Source organism: Chiloscyllium plagiosum, unplaced genomic scaffold, assembly GCF_037043375.1.
Source record: "Chiloscyllium plagiosum isolate Xiang-an unplaced genomic scaffold, Cpla_swu_hap1 HiC_scaffold_32, whole genome shotgun sequence".
Lineage (NCBI taxonomy): Eukaryota > Metazoa > Chordata > Chondrichthyes > Orectolobiformes > Hemiscylliidae > Chiloscyllium > Chiloscyllium plagiosum.
The window spans coordinates 36,040,810-36,057,546 of record NW_028270170.1 but is presented as its reverse complement, the minus strand read 5'-3'; the positions used below and the strand labels follow the sequence as shown (position 1 = coordinate 36,057,546).

Genomic DNA, 16,737 nt, shown 5'->3' with positions numbered 1-16,737 from the left:
ATATATCTCTTCTGACAGAAGAGACACAACAAACAGTGAGACAAACAGTCGTACCTATGATAATAAGGAAAAGACAAACACATAATCTCAACACCAAGGAGAGGGAAGCACTGAAATCACTAAGAAACGAAAAGAACATAATCATACTACCAGCAGATAAAGGCAGAATGACGGTCATCCTAGATAAATCTGATTACATCCAAAAAGCACAACAACTACTTGCAGATATCAACACCTATCAAATGAAGGAATTTGACCCCATACCACAACTCACCAATAGGATAAATAACACACTAAGGAATCTACAAAAAAACGGACAGATAACCAGAGCTGACCTACAAAGAATGAAACCGGAAAGCAACAACACAAACCAGACATCCCACTCAGACCCATAGTATCACTGCCAGGGACACCATCATACAAACTGGCCAAAGAACTACAACAGAAACTGAAACACCTGGTCAGCGGATCCAAACACTCTATACAATCAACACAGGAATTCTTGGACATCATCAGAAATATACACATAGACAAGGAAGAAACCATGATATCATTCGACGTGACGGCACTGTTCACTTCGATTGACAAAACCCTAGCCAGAGAAACAATAGCCAACCTACTGGACATACAGAACAGAAAACAGGACGCTGAACCTATCAACAAAGACGGCATACTTAAACTACTGAACTTGTGCCTCACAACACACTTCACATTCAACAACCATATATACGAACAAATCAACGGAACACCCATGGGATCACCAATCTCGGGACTCATAGCAGAGGCAGTTATGCAAAGGTTAGAACAAACAGTTCTACCACAAATTCAACCCAAACTCTGGGTCAGATATGTCGATGACAAGTTTGTAATCATTAAAAACACGGAAATAGAAAAAACACACCGGATCATCAACGCCACACTCACAGGAATCCGATTCACGAGAGAAGAAGAAAAGGACAACCAACTCCCATTCCTAGACGTGATGGTACAGAGAACACCAAACGGAGAATTCACTACAAGGGTATACAGGAAAGCCACACACACAGACCAAGTCCTAAACTATGAAAGTAACCACCCCAACACACACAAACGAAGCTGCATCAGGACACTATTCAAAAGGGCCACAACACACTGCAGTACACCAGAACTGCAAAAAGAAGAAGAGGAACACCTATACAAGGTATTCGCCAAAAACGGATACCCGCGCAACTTCATCAACAGATGCCTAAGAGAAAGACCACAGAACGAGGACATACCACAACCAAAAGGACTAGCCACACTACCATACATCAGGAGCATCTCGGAACTGACAGCCAGACTACTGCGACCCCTAGGACTCATAACGGCACACAAACCAACAGCCACGCTCAGACAACAACTCACCAGAACGAAGGACCCGATACCCAACATGAGCAAAACGAATGTAGTGTACAAATTACCATGCAAGGACTGCACAAAACACTATATAGGACAAACAGGAAGACAGCTAACAATCCGCATACATGAACATCAACTAGCCACGAAACGACATGACCAGCTATCCTTAGTAGCCACACACGCAGACAACAAGCAACATGAATTCGACTGGGACAACACTACTATCATAGGGCAAGCCAGACAGAGAACAGCCAGGGAATTTCTAGAGGCATGGCATTCATCCACAAACTCCATCAACAAACACATCGACCTGGACCCAATATACCAACCACTACAGCGGACAGCTGAAACTGACAACCGGAAGCGGCAGGGACAGACCACTATAAACACCGGAGGAAACATCAAAGAAGCGCTTCGCAGGAGGCTCCCAAGCACTGATGATGTCGCCTAGCCAGGGGACGAAACGTTTGCAACAAAAACTTCCAGCTCGGCGAACAGAACCACAACAACGAGCACCCGAGCTACAAATCTTCGCACAAACTTTGAATATATATCCACATAAAGAAATACCAAGGATTTTTGAAAGAGTATGATATAAAGAATTTGATAAGATTACCTTTGACGGTTCCGTATTAAGCATTTCAGCATAATTCGGTACATACGTTCCTGTTTCATGTCCTTTGTGCGGATGTGGATGCGGATGCGGACGGGGTCGCGGTCGTGGTCGTGTTATTGGTGGAGGGAATACATCTGTTTCTTTTCCCCCTGCTTCTTCTTTATCGTCTGGACGCAAAAGAGAAGGATTCCAAGACCCTAGTTCAGGTAAATACTCTTTTCCTTCATACTGCTTCATTAGGTGTCCTATTTTGGTAAGAAGATCTGTACAAGCAGCCTTTAATTTAGGTTTCAGACAATCTATCTTAATTATTCTTATTACGTGAGCAAACAGAGTTTGTATATCCTTGTTGGGTTCTACTGCTCGCACTTCTTCATTAACTTTAGTCTCAAACATATCATCAACATTTGTTTTGATTTTAGAATTATTTGATGAAGAAGTTTTAACTGATTCCTTTATTATTTTCTTGGGATGTACTGGGGGAATTAAATCTTTATTACCTTCCACTTTCTCCACAGCTGGAGTGGTTGTCCGGTGTTCTGAAACCCTGGTCGTACTGGTCTCTTCAGTGTAATTGGTCTGTTCGGTAGATTTCTTGTATGCATCCTCTAGTAGTTTAATAATTTCAAGCTGAGTGAGCTTAGCGTTGGGTTGTGTTGCAGAATTTTGCTCGACTTCATTCTGCACAGCTTTATCCAGGAACTGACCGAGTGGTTTGTGCCAAGACCCATCTGAAACATTAACTTTATATGGTTCATTACTACCCACATCGATAACCTCAGCTTCCTGCATAGTCCTACTGAAATGTCCAGGATCAAGTGCTTTCCTTAGCAGTGGGTTTTGCTCAACTTTGTTTTTTTTTGAATAACTATCATCTGATCTATTTCCTACTTCCACAATGGCTTGAGTTAGCATGTCACTTTCTGGAGAACTACTGGGTATTTCAAATATAGAAATGATCTCTTCTGGGGGTTTCACTACAGTGCGTGGATTTTCAGGTCTTTGAGTGGAAATATTCAGTTTCACAATATCTGGGTAATGGTCATCAAACTCAAATGTTGTTTTTGATTTATCTGTAGTTGTTTCTTTGAATGTAAAAATTGTAGTTGACTTCACTTCCTGCTTGATACTGTCTATTTGATCTTCGAGTTGGCCCCGCCTAACTCTCTTTATAACCTTGTGCCTTTTGTGCTTTAGATTTTTATCAAACTTTGAAGCACTTGTGGTCAGACGAAGCCCATGATTAAGATGTTCTGGTGGTCGATGGTTTAGCTGATGCACTGGAATATTATCAGAATTTAATACGTTCAAAGGACTACGTCTGTCAGTTCTCCCTTCATTAATGTTCCACTGAAGATGGTTTGCTCTGCCAAAGTGTGAACTAAATCTATTATCTTTAGCAAAGGATGGTCTTTGCCTAAGTTTACTTCTGGCTGTGTTGGGATCAGCCAAACGTGGATCTAAATGATTTCCAACATACATGTTCTTTTCACTTTCTTCTATTTGATGAAGTAAACCTAATTTAGAAGATCTTGATAATTTATTTTCACGGGCTAATTTCTTACTGGGTTCAACTTTTTGATTAAAGAATGATTCCAATATTCTGTGATTTCTTAGGGACATTTGAGATCTTAACACAGTTCCATTGATCATCAGAAAAGTTTCACTTACATCTGTAATACAAATAGAAATGAAATTAGAAACATCAAACATTTCTGTTTTCCTGTTCTATTTTGATACATTCACCTGATTTAAATGATAAAAATCACTTTATACGATTGAATTAAGAAAGAAATAAGCTAGAATGGCAATCTTCATGCTGCTTATTCTAAAATCAAATTTATTAACTCTCAGTATTCAATCAGTGAGTAAAGGTAACTGCACCTACTACACAATAATATTCAATACTAAAGCCCTCCAGGATGTGTCTACAGCCCCCTACTGAACTCCCTGTACACCCACGACTGTGTTGCCAAATGAACGCCATATGTAAGTTCGCTGATATTACCACTGTAGTAGGACAGATATCTAACAGTAATAAGCCAAAATGCAGAAGGGAGGTAGGTGATTAGTGTTATGGTGCAATGGGAAAAAACTCTCTCTTAATGTTGGCAAAACTAAAGAACTAATTATTGACTTTACTCAGAAAGGAGGAGAGCACATGCCCCTATACATCAATGGAGAAGAGGTTGAGGGATTGTTGAGAGCATCAAGTTCCTTGGAGTGACGATAACTGACAACTTGTGTTGGTATTTTATGTAGTTGCAACTGTCAAGGTGACACAACAATATCTCTTCTTCCTCAGGCAGCTCAGGAAATTTGGCATGTCCATACAGACCCTTGGGAAAAAGTGAGGACTGCAGATGCTGGAGATCAGAGCTGAAAAATGTGTTGCTGGAAAAGTGCAGCAGTTCAGACAGCATCCAAGGAGCAGGAGAATCGACATTTTGGACATAAGCCTGCTGCGCCTTTCCAGCGACACATTTTTCAGCTCATACAGACCCTCATCAACTTCTACAGATGCACAACTGAAAGCCTACTGTCCGGGTGCATAGGCTTGGTATGGCTACTGCTCTGCCCAGGATCGCAGGATACAACAGAGTGGTGTGCACAGCCCAGGCCATCACAGGAGCCAACCTTCCATCCATGGACACCATTTACATGGCTTACTGTCGCAGAAAGGCTGCCAACATCATCAAAGACCTTTGCACCCAGATAATGATCTCTTACAACCTCTTCTATCGGGCAGAAGACACAGAAGTCTGTACACATGCGCCAGTAGGTTCAGGGACAACATGTTTGTCTATTGAGTGGACTCTCTCACCTCAAAAAATGCTGGTCTTGCTAATGTTCATCTCTCTTGTATGCCGTGTGCAATGTTATCTGCATGCCTCTGTCTAAATCTTTTGTTCTGTACTTAGAATCATAGAGATGTATAGCAAGGAAACAGACAATTCAGCCCAACTTGTCCATGCTGACTAGATATCCCCATCTAATCTCGTCCCATTTGCCAGCACTTGGCCCATATCCCCCTAAACCCTTCACATTCATATATCCATCCAGATGCCTTTTAAATGCTGTAATTGTACCAGCTGTTACCACTTCCTCTGGCAGCTCATTCCATATATGCACCACCATCTGCATGAAAAACATGCCCCTTAAATCCCTTTTAAATTTTTCCCCTCTCACCCTAAACCTATGCCCTCTATTCTGGACTCCCCCACCCCAAGGAAAATACTTTGTCTATTTATCCTATCCATGCTCCTCATGATTTCATAAACCTCAAGAAGATCACCCCTCAGCCTCTGATGCTCCAGGGAAAAAAGCCCCAGCCTATTCAGCCTCTCCCTATAACTCAAATCCTCCAACCCTGGCAACATCCTTGTAAATCTTTTCTGAACCATTTCAGATTTCACAACATCCTTCTGATAGGAGGGAGACCAGAATTGCACACAATATTCCAAAAGTGGCCTAACCAATGTACTGTACGGCTGCAACATGACCTCCCAATTCCTATACTCAATACTCTGACCAAAAAAGGAAAGCATACCAAATGCCTTCTTCACTATCCTACCCACTTACGACTCCACTTTCAAGGAACTAAGAACCTGCACTCCAAGGCCTCTTTGTTTAGCAACACATCCTTGCCGACTATGATCTGCTCATACTGCTCGTAAACAAAGCTTTTCATTGTACTTTGGTATAAGTCACAATAAATAAATCAATCAGTTCTTGTTTGTAAAATTCTATGAAGCTACAGTTTAAGACCACAGGCTCGGAAAATCTGGTCTGACGTATGCAGAAACAACTCTGCAGTTCTTTGGGCAGGTTTTTTTTTGATTAAATAACCTACAGTGAGGAAACAGGCCCTTCAGCCCAACAACTCTACACCGACCCTCCGAAGAGTAACCCACACAGACACTATTGCACCTAACACTATTGGTAATTTAGCATGACCAATTCACCTGACCCGCACATCTTTGGATTGTGGGAGGAAACCAGAGCATCTGGAGCAAAGCCCACGCAGACACGTGGAGAATATGCAAACTCCACACAGTCACCCGAGGCTGGAATCGAATCTGGGTCCCTGGCACTGTGAGGCAGCAGTGCTAGTCACTGTACCACCATGCTGCCTCACTGTGCCACCCCGTGCCAAAATATAAAATTTCTTAATACTCCTTTAAATGTGTATTGAAGTCTCCTTTTTTCACCACAGTATTTGCTTCCACAACAAGTTAAGCCAAAGTAAAGCACTCTGTGCATAGAAGTTCAATTTAAATTATATATGGACCTTCTTCCTCTCAACTTAAACTGGTGTAAGCTGATTTTATGACAATCAGGATTCGAATTTTATATTCCACTAAGAATTCTGAATACTTGCAATCCTTCCACATATTCTTCCACCTAACCTCATAGTTCAAATGCCTTCAACTCGGTATTGTTTTCCTTTCTCTTCAATGCTTCTTTATCACTTCAGTCACATTGTGACAAAACACAACCATACTTATCACAGGTATTTCATTGAAGTTGCACTGAAAATAGGAAGCTTTATTTGCCATGCCAGTTCTACATATTACAGAATAACCATTTTGCCTAGAAATGTCTGACCTCTAACAATGATGGCAAACAAGTTATAGGCAGTGCACATAAAATTTCACACTCAGGAACCTGTCTACCTTCTTCAATTGGATGGTGAAAGGGACTTCTTATTTGGTTGCAGCTTGGAAATTTTCCCAGGACCTAGAAATGGTTCTGACAAAACACAAAATTTCCAAGATTGGAAAATTCCACCCTGATGGCTTCGATTTCTTCACACTACATTCCAGGGAAACAGTGCCTGAGGAGTATGAATGGAAATACACCCACTGACAAGAAGTGTGTCCTGAAGTGTTGGTCAGCACTCCGAAACAAGCGCACAGTGCATCATATAAACGGAAATAATCTACCACTACCTACTCTATCCAACCTGCTTATGGTTTTGAAAACTTCTCATTGATCTTCTCTTATCCTTCTTCACTCAAGGAGAACAGTTTCAACTTCTTCAATCTATCCTCATCCCTGTTTTTCATTTTTTTCAAATTGCTTCTGTACTGTCTCCAATATATTCATATCCATTCTATAACAAAGCATCCAAAACTATTCATAATACTCCAGCTAATAAGAGGTCTAATAATTGTCTTATTCAACTCAACCTTCTTGTTCTCGCGCTCTGTGCCCCCTTAATAAAGCCCAGGATACCGTATGCCTTACTTACTGCTCCCAACACCAGCTTGCCATGTTCAATGATCTGTGCACATATATACCCTGGTACTTTGCTCCTCCAACCCCTTTAGAATTGTATCCCATATTCTATATTCTCTTTCAATATTTTTCCTACCAAAATGTATCAGTAACATTTTTCTGCATTGAAATTTAGTGCCACATAACTGCCCTCTTCACCAAATTGTCCATGTCTTTTTGTGGTTTTATACTGTCGTCCTCATGATTAAAAATCCCTCGAAGTTTCATGTCATCTGCAAACTTTGAAATCGTCCCCTGCACACCAAGATCTCGATCATTAATTAAGAGATATCAGGAAAAGCAAGGTTGCAGTACTAACCCCTTGGGAACTCCACTACAAACCTTCATCCGTCATTAAGGATATTTATTGACTGTTACTCTCGAATAAAAGCAAAATGCTGCAAATGCTGGAAATCTGAAGCAAACATAAGAGAATGCTGGCAAAACTCAGCAGACCGGGCAGCATCTGTTGAGAAATGGAGTTAACATTTCGAAACTGGAGTGATCCTTCTCGAACACTATTTGATCACCACTCTCTGTTACTTGTCACTCGTGATGTGGAGATACTGGTGTTGGACTGGGGTGGACAAATTCAAAAATCACATACCCCGGATTATAATCCAACAGTTTAATTTGAAATCTCAAGCTTTTGGAGCTCCACTCCTTCTTCAGGTAGCTAGTGAGAGAGAATATATCGGATACAGAATTTATAAGTAAGAGATCAAAGGGTCATACAACTGATGCGAAAGCATTGAACAAACCTAGTTGGCTGTCAAGTCTATAATCAGTCAGAATGGAAATGCAGGTTTGATTGATTAATATGCAAATCCCAGAATTTCTTTCAGGTCACTGCCCCGAGATAACGTAAGGTTTTATTAGCATAAAAGAGGTGGCATCTCAATTCAGACAATGAATTTTAGGTGTGAGGCCTTGTTTTGAGTGTGTTTGTGTCCTAACCTGGAGTCAGATTGGTTTTATTTCCAAAGTAGGAATTTTATAAAATGCCACATTGACTAACAGTCTACAGATTGTGTGCTTTTTTGAACAAACTAAAGTGTATCTTCAAATACAAACTTGCAAATGCAAATTCACTGCATTAACTTGTTGCGTGTGCACATGCGTGTGTGTGTGTGTGTGAAAGAGCTCCGTGTGCTTGAGAGAATGCATGTGCATGTGATAGAGTATATGTGTGTAATAGAGTGTGCAAATGTGAGGGAGTATATGCCAGTGAGAGATTGTGCGTGTGAGTGTGAGAGGGAGTATGTGTATGAGAGAGGGTCTGTGTGAGTGTATGTGAGCGTATAGTATGGTGGCATCACCTGTGCACCCAAGATCCTGGTTGACGCTGTCCTCACAGGTACCAAAATTGGCTATCAGCCTTTGCTCGGCGACTCTGCATTGTTGAGTATCTTGAAGTCTGCCTTCGAGGACGTTTACCCAAAGATTCAAGACCAAATGTCCTTGACTCTTGAAGTGTTCCCCCGCAGGGAGGGAACATTCCTGTCTGACAATTGTTGCGTGGTGTTCATTCATCCATTGTTATAGTGTCTAAATGGTTTCACCAATATGCCATGCCTACGGGCATCTTTGCCTGCAGCTTATGAGATATAGAACGTTAGCCGAGTCACATGAGTATCTGCTGTGTACATGGTTGGTGGTTTTGCCACGTGTAATGGTAGTATCCTTTCCGATGCTCTGACATGTCTTGCAGTGGTTGCCATGACAGGGTTGTATGGTGTTCTGGTCGATGTTGTCCTGAAGGCTGCGTGGTTTGCTGTGAACAATGGTGTATTTAAGGTTGGCGGTTGTTTGAAAGCTGATTAAAGACTTAACAGCCATCTAGGTTCATTCAATAGATTTGCATCAGTTGTATGACCCTTTGAGCTTGTACTTATAAATTCTGTGTCCGATGTATTCTGTCTCACTAGCTAACTGAAGAAGGAGCAGACTTCAAAGGCTTGTGGTTTCAAATAAACCTGGTCAACTATAACCTGGTGTTGTGTGATTTTTGACTTATCACAGTCAATTTTGTATCCACATTGCTCCTTTTGTTTTATCGCATATAACTTTCCTTCCAAGTGTGACATTACATCAAACCCCTTCTAAAGCCTATGTAAACCACATCAACAATGATAACATCACTAAATCTTTCTGTCAACTCTTCAAAAACTCCAGCAAGTTGGTTAAATATGATTTCCCCTTTAGAAAGATCAGCAAGGCAGCCAATATGTGGAGCCGCAGGAGATGAGGGAGATAGTAAACAAGTATTTTGCATCAGTGCTTATTGTGAAGAAGATCCTGGAAGATATAGAATGTGGGGAAATAGATGGTGACATCTTGACAAATGTCCATATTACATAGGAGGATATTCTGGATGTCTTGAAATGCATTAAAGTTGATAAATCCCGAGAACCTGATCAGGTGTACCCCAGAACTCTGTGGGAAGCTAGGAAAGTGATTGCTGGGCCCCTTGCTGAGATATTTTTATCATCGATAGTCGCAGGTGAAGATTGCAGGTTGGCTAACGTGATAACTAAAGGTGGTAAGGAAAAGTCAGGCAACTATAGATCGGTGAGCCTGACATCAATGGTGGGTAAGTTGGTGGAGGGAGTCCTGAGGGACAGGATTTACATGTATTTGGAAAGGCAAAGACTCATTAGGGATAGTCAGCATGGCTTTGTGCTTGGGAAATCACATGCCATTAACTTGAATGAGTTTTTTGAAGTAACAAAGGGGATTGATGAGGGCAGAGGGGTGGACATGAGCAATATGGACTTCAGTAAGGTGTTTGACAAGGTTCCCCATGGGAGACTGGTTAGCAAGGTTAGACCTCACAAAATACAGGGAGAACTAGCCATTTGGATACAGAACTGGCTCAAAGATGGAAGACAGAGAGTGGTGTGGACGGTTGCTTTTCAGAATGGAGGCCTGTGACCAGTGGAGTGCCATAAGGATCGTTGCTGGGTCCACTACTTTTTGTCATTTATATAAATGACTTGGATGTGAGCATAGGAAGTAAAGTTAGTAAGTTTGTAGATGACACCAAAATTGAAGGTGTAGTGGACAGCGAAGAAGGTCATCTCAGAATACAATAGGATGTTGATCAAAAGGAGCAATGGGCTGAGGAGTGGCAGATGGAGTTTAATTTAGATAAATGTAAAGTGCTGCATTTTGGAAAAGCAAATCTTAGCAGGACTTATACACTTAATGGTAGCATCCTAGGGAGTGTAGGTGAACAAAGAGACCTTGGAATGCAGGTTCATAGTTCCTTGAAAGTAAAGTTGCAGGTAAATAGGATAGTGAAGAAGGTGTTTGGTATGCTTTCCTTTATTGGTCAGAGTATTGAGTATAGGAGTTGGGAGGTCATGTTGCAGCTGTACAGGATGATGGTTAAGCCACTTGTGGAAAATTGTATGCAATTCTGGACTCCTTCCTATCAGAAAAATGTTGTGAAACTTGAAAGGGTTCAGAAAAGATTTGCAAGGATGTTGCCAGGATTGGAAGTTTAAGTTGTAGGGAGGAACTGAATAGACTGGGGCTGTTTTCCCTAGAGTGTTGGAGGCTGAGGAGTGACCTTATAGAGGTTTATAAAATCATGAGGGGCATGGATAGGATAGAGAAAGTCTTTTCCCTGGGATCGGGGAGTCCAGAACTAGAGGGCAAAGGATTAGGGTGAGAGGGGAAAGATATAAAAGGGACCTACGTTTTCTGGCAGAGGATTGTGTGTACTTGGAATGAGATGCCAGAGGAAGTAGTGGCGGCTGGTACAATTGCAGCATTAAAGGGCATCTGGATGGGTATATGAATAGGAAGGGTTTAGAGGGATATGGACCAAGTGCTGGCAAATGGGACTAGATCAGGTTAGGATATCTAGTCGGAATGGACAAGTTGGACTGAAGGGTCTGTTTCAGTGCTGGACATCTCTATGACTTTATAATGCATCTTGACACTTCCTATTCAACACAACGTTTTCCATGTGATAATTAATTTTATTCCAAATAATTATTTCTAGAAGATTCCCCACCACTGACATTAAGCTGACTGATCAGTGTTTGCTGGACTTATCCTTACAATCCTTTTTTGAACAAGGCTATAATGTTTACAACTTTCCAGACTTCTGGCACCTCCCTCAAGATTATGGCCAGTGCCCCTGTCATTTCCATTCTCACTTTTCTCAAAATCCTTAGATGCATCCCATCTAGTTCTGGTATCTTGTTAATCTTAAGGGCCATTAGTCTATCCAACACTGTTCCTTATCATTTCTGAATTGTTCTAGTTACAAATTCGTCCTCTATTACCATGGTCTGGGAAGTATCTCCCTCTTTCGTGAAGACAGATGCAAAGTTTTCATTTGACACCTTTGCCAGCCTCCTACCTCTTATTTTAGTCCCTAATTGTCCAACTCCTCCCTTTACCATTCTTTTACTGTGTATATGCCTATAGAATACTTTGGGACAACTCTTTATGCTGGCTGCCAGTATTTTGTGATCATTCCTACTTGCCTCTCTTATGTTTTTCACCTTCCCTATAAAGTTTTGGCTTTCCTGTTGGTTCTCAATTTTATTTTCAATCTGATACCTATCATAAATACACATTTTATTTTCTATCTTTATTTCTATCACTTTTACTATCCAGGGAGCTCTGGATTTGTTTATTCTACTTGTACTATTTGAGGAAATATACTATGATTCTACTCAAAACAATCACCTTTTGAAGGTAGATCATTGTTCAGTTCCTAATTTTCTGCATCAATCTCTCATTCCAGTTAACCCTGTACAGCTCCATCAAGTCCACTGTCTTCCAATTATTTTTTCTGACTCTGGATTAATCTACATCATTCTTTACCAATGTCCTCAACCTTAGGATACAGTAATCACAGTCTCCTTAATGCAACCTCACTGACACTTGCTCCACTTGTCCCAATTCATTTGCAAGAACCAGTTTGAACAATGCACTGTTGTTGAAATGGCACATATTGCTATTGGTGTTCTTTTGCATGGAAGCAGAAATGCACATTCCTTCCTGTCCTCTCCACTTCAAGTATCTCAGTCTATATTATGGTAATTGAAGTCTCCCATAACAATGACACTATAATGTTGGAACCTCTACGTAATTTCCCACCAAATTTATTTCTCTACATCATTTCCACTAGTTGGTGGTCTAAAGACTGCACTGAGTAATGTAAATATATCTTTGTTTCTGAACTCAAGCAAAATTGATTCTTGAAGACACCCAAGATATATTTTTCTCCAGAACCATAATGCTCTCCTTACCTAATATTACAATGTATTAGCGAGTTTTGAGAAGATTTTATAGCTCAGGTTGAGGTTCTGGATGTAGGTTTGCTCGTTGAGCTGGAAGGTTTGGTTTCAGGCATTTTGTCACCATACTATGTAACATCATCAGTGAGATGATGAAGCACTGGTGGTATGGCTCACTTTTTATTTATGTGTTTAGGTTTTCTTGGATTGGTGACATCATTTCCATTGGTGATGTCATTTCCTGTTCTGTTTCCCAGGGGTATTAAATGGGATCCACGTCAATGGTGTTTGTTGATAGAGTTCTGGTTGGAATGCCATTCTTCTAGGAATTCTCACGCGTGTCTCTGTTTGGCTTGTCCTAGGATGGATGTGTTGTCCCAGTCAAAATGGTGTCCTTCCTCATCTGTATGTAAAGATACCAGTTAGAGTGGGTCATGTCTTTTTGTGACTAGTTGATGTTCATGTATTGTGGTGGATAGTTTTCTGCCTGTTTGTCTAATGAAGTGTTTGTTATAATTCTTGCAAGGTATTTTGTAAATTACATCAGTTTTGCTTGTTGTCTGGATAGGGTCCTTCAAGTTCATTAGCTACAGCTGATGTGTTTGTGGGCTACCATGATGCCAAGCGGTCTGAGGAGTCTGGCAGTCATTTCCAAGATATCTTTGATGTAGGGGAGAGTGGCTAGGGGTTCTGGACGTGTTTCATCTGCTGGTTTGAGTTTGTTGCTGAGATATCAGCGGACGTATTCATTGGGTACCTATTCTTTTTGAATATACTGTATAGGTGATTTTCCTCTGCTTTTTGTAGTTCCTCTGTGCTGGAGTGCATGGTGGCTCAGTGAAATAATGTTTGAATACAGCTTCGCTTGTGGAGATGAGATGATTGCTTCTGTGGTTCAGTATTTGCTCCTTATGTGTTGCTTTCCTATAGACGCTGATTTGAAGTTCCCCATTGGCTGTTCGTTCTATTGCGACATCTAGGAATGGCAGTTTGTTATTGTTTTCCTCCTCTTTAGTGAATTTTATGCTAGTAAGGGTATTATTTATGGATATAAAGACCATTAATAATACCCTACAAACCTCCATCCATTATAATGTGTTCTTTTCGCACCCAAGAATATTGAACACCCTTACTTTAATCAGGTCTCTGTTACTGCCATAAAATTATGCTTCAATATGACAACCATGCCTGTAACTCCCCTATCTTATTTACCACACTCTGTGAATTTACATTCATTAATAGTGACTGATTTGAACTTCATTTCCTCTGACATCACCTATTAACTTGGTATTCTCTCTGCTAGGGCCAATTGTATCTCTAAGTATTTTGTGAACACCGGTATTCTCCTCTACTGTTCTTTTGTGGTTCTCACAGCCCAGGCAAGTTAAGGTCCTTCCAACAGCATCAGCAAAATGCCCTGTAAGGAACTCAGTCCCAGACCTGTCCAAGTGTAGTCTGGCTTGTACAGGTGGCATCTTGTTCACAGCCAGTCCCAGTGTCCCAAGAATCTAATCCCATTCCTCCTGCACCATCTTTCCAGCCATACATTCATCTGCCTTATCCTATTTCTGCACTCAGTTACACATAGCACTGGAAGCAATCCAGAGATGACAATGTCCTGTTTGTTAACTTTTTACCTCGCTCCCTGAATTCTGAATGCAAGATTATATTCCCCTTTGCGACCCAAGTCATCGGTGGAACATGATCCCTGATTGTTCATCTTCACTGAGAAGAATGCCCTGAAGTCATTCAATGATCTTGATCGTCCTTGATCTTGGCATTAGGCAGGCAACATACCATCCCCGAGTCACACTGATGGCCACATTGTTCCTGTCTGCTCCCCTAACTACTGAATCCCTTATCATTTGCACTTCTCCTTTCTTCTTCCTTCCCTTGTATGCAGCCAAGCTGCTTGCAGTGCCACAAAATAAACAAAACTGCAGTTCCCCGAAAACCAGCACCCTCAGCGGCTTCCAAAATGGAAAAGCGATTTGTAAACAGATTCTTGCACTAACTGCCCAGTTCTCTTGGACTGCCTGATGGTCACCCAATCTCTTCCTTCCTCCAGGCCTTTAGGCTGTGATATGATCACTCCTCTGGAAGTGCTAACTCCCAATCTTGTGAACCTGCCACTGGAGCTTCAGTTTTGGAGCTCAACTTTCTGCAGCTGGAAGCAGTTTATGGCCAAGAACTATGATAAGGTTTGCTGATTTCCCACATTTTATGGGCTGTATATTCCATTCAACTGACATCAAAATGATGAACGACAAAGCTCTTTAAGTCATTGGAAGTCAATCTGAAGCCTAGAAACATGGTGATTCAACTCTATATTCCCAGATCCATGAGTTTTTCATAGTCTGCTGGGAGCAGGAGTGAGTTAGACCATAGACATAGGCACAGAAGTAGGCCATTCACCCCATCAGATTTGCTCCATCATTCAATGAGATCAGGACTATTTTGATAATCCATAACTCAATTTTCATGCCTTTTCCCTATACTCCTGATTCCCTTACACCATCTTAGCCTTCAATATACATAACAGTACAGCCTTAATGGCCTTCTGTCATAAAGAAATCCCCAGATTAACTATCTTCTGAGAGAAAGAAAACACTCCTCAACTCTGTGTTAATTGGGAGAGTTCATATTCTGAGATTTTGCTCTCTGGTCTTGGATTCTCCTTCAACAGGAAGCAACTTATCTGCATCTACTCCGTCAAGTCACCTAAGAATCTTGTATATTTCAATAAGGTCAGGATGCCACCATGTAATGAGCAGAGTATCACAGGGATCAACGCTGAGGCATTTGAGGCCAGTGACCATAGTTCTATTAATTTTAATATAGTCATGGAGAGGGACAAAACTGGTCTACACGATCAAGTTCTAAATTGGGGCAAGGCGAATTTTGATGGAAGCTTGCCGGTGTTGATTGAAGTAGTGAGATAGCTAGAGTTCAAGATTTATATGTTCCTGTGAGGGTGAAACACAAGGTTGGCAGGAATAGAAAATCCTGGATGACAAGCGATACTGAAGCTTTGACCAGAAAAAAGGAGTCATGGATCAGGTACAGACAGCTGGGATCAAGGCAATCCCTGGAAGTCTACAGAGAAGATAGGAGTTTACTGAAGAAGGAAATCAGGAGGGTGCAAAGGGAGCATGAGGTAGCCTTGGCTGAGAAGGTTAGGATGAACCCAAAGAGTTTTTTAAGTATATTAAAGGAAAAAGAATAACTAGAGAGAGAATGGGACCCCTCAAGGATCAAATTGGACATGTATATATAGAACTGCAGGAGATGGGCGAGGTCTTTCTCCTCTGTGTTTACCATGGAGAAAGACATGAAGACTTGGGAACTTGGGGAACATGATGTGGAGGTGCCGGTGTTGGACTGAGATGGACAAATTTCAAAATCACACAACACCAGGCTATAGTCCAACAGCTTTATTTGGAAATACTAGCTTTCAGACCACTGCTCCTTCATCTAGTTACAACTTGGGGAAGTTAGTGGTAATATCTTAGGGACAGTCCTATTACAGTAGAGGATGTGTTGGATGTATTAGAATGTATGAAAGTGGATAAATCTCCTAGTCCTAACCAAATACATCCAAGAACCCTGCAAGAGACTACAGAAGAAATTGCAGGGGTCCTGGCATCAGGGTTCTTGCATCATTGTTAGCCATGGGTGAGGTCCTGAAAGACTGGAGGATAGCAAATGTTGTGCCATTATTCAAGAAGGGCTGCAAAGAAAAAAATGGGAACTATAGACCAGTAAACCTAATATCTGTGGTAAGTAAGTTAGTTGTGAAGATTCTGAGAGATAAGACATACGTGCATTTGAAAAGACAGGATCTGATTAGGAGTAGTCAGCATGGTTTTGTGCGTGGGAGATCACACCTCATAAATTTGTTCGAGTTCTTTGATGAACTGAAAAGTAACTGAAAAGGAAAAGTGACAAGGGCAGGGCAATTTAAGGCCTTTAAAAGGTTCCACATAGTAGGCTACTCTGAAAGGTTAGATCACAGAGTCCAGGGGGAGCTGGCAAATTGGATACACAATTGGCTTGATGGTAGGAAGTAGAGGGTAATAGTGAAAGGATGCTTGTCAGACTGGAGGTCTGTAACTAGCAGTGTACTTCAGGGGTCAGTGCTGGGCCCATTGCTCTTTGTTGTCTATATCAATGATTTGGATGAGAATGTACAAGGCATGATTA

General features: G+C 41.2%; 1 protein-coding gene across 4 annotated transcripts in view; it reads right to left on the bottom strand.

Annotated features, from left to right (window-relative positions):
• LOC122539990 (leucine-rich repeat-containing protein 37A-like) overlaps nt 1-16,737 on the bottom strand; it is a 212,278-nt gene that overhangs the window by 89,820 nt on the left and 105,721 nt on the right. For 3 of the 4 annotated variants that reach the window (XM_087977903.1, XM_087977904.1, XM_087977905.1), the window contains one exon: nt 1,994-3,666. In XM_087977903.1, the coding sequence (XP_087834029.1) occupies nt 1,994-3,666 (1,673 nt within the window). The remainder of the gene's footprint in view (nt 1-1,993; nt 3,667-16,737) is intronic. The other variant, XM_087977906.1, reaches the window with a different exon arrangement.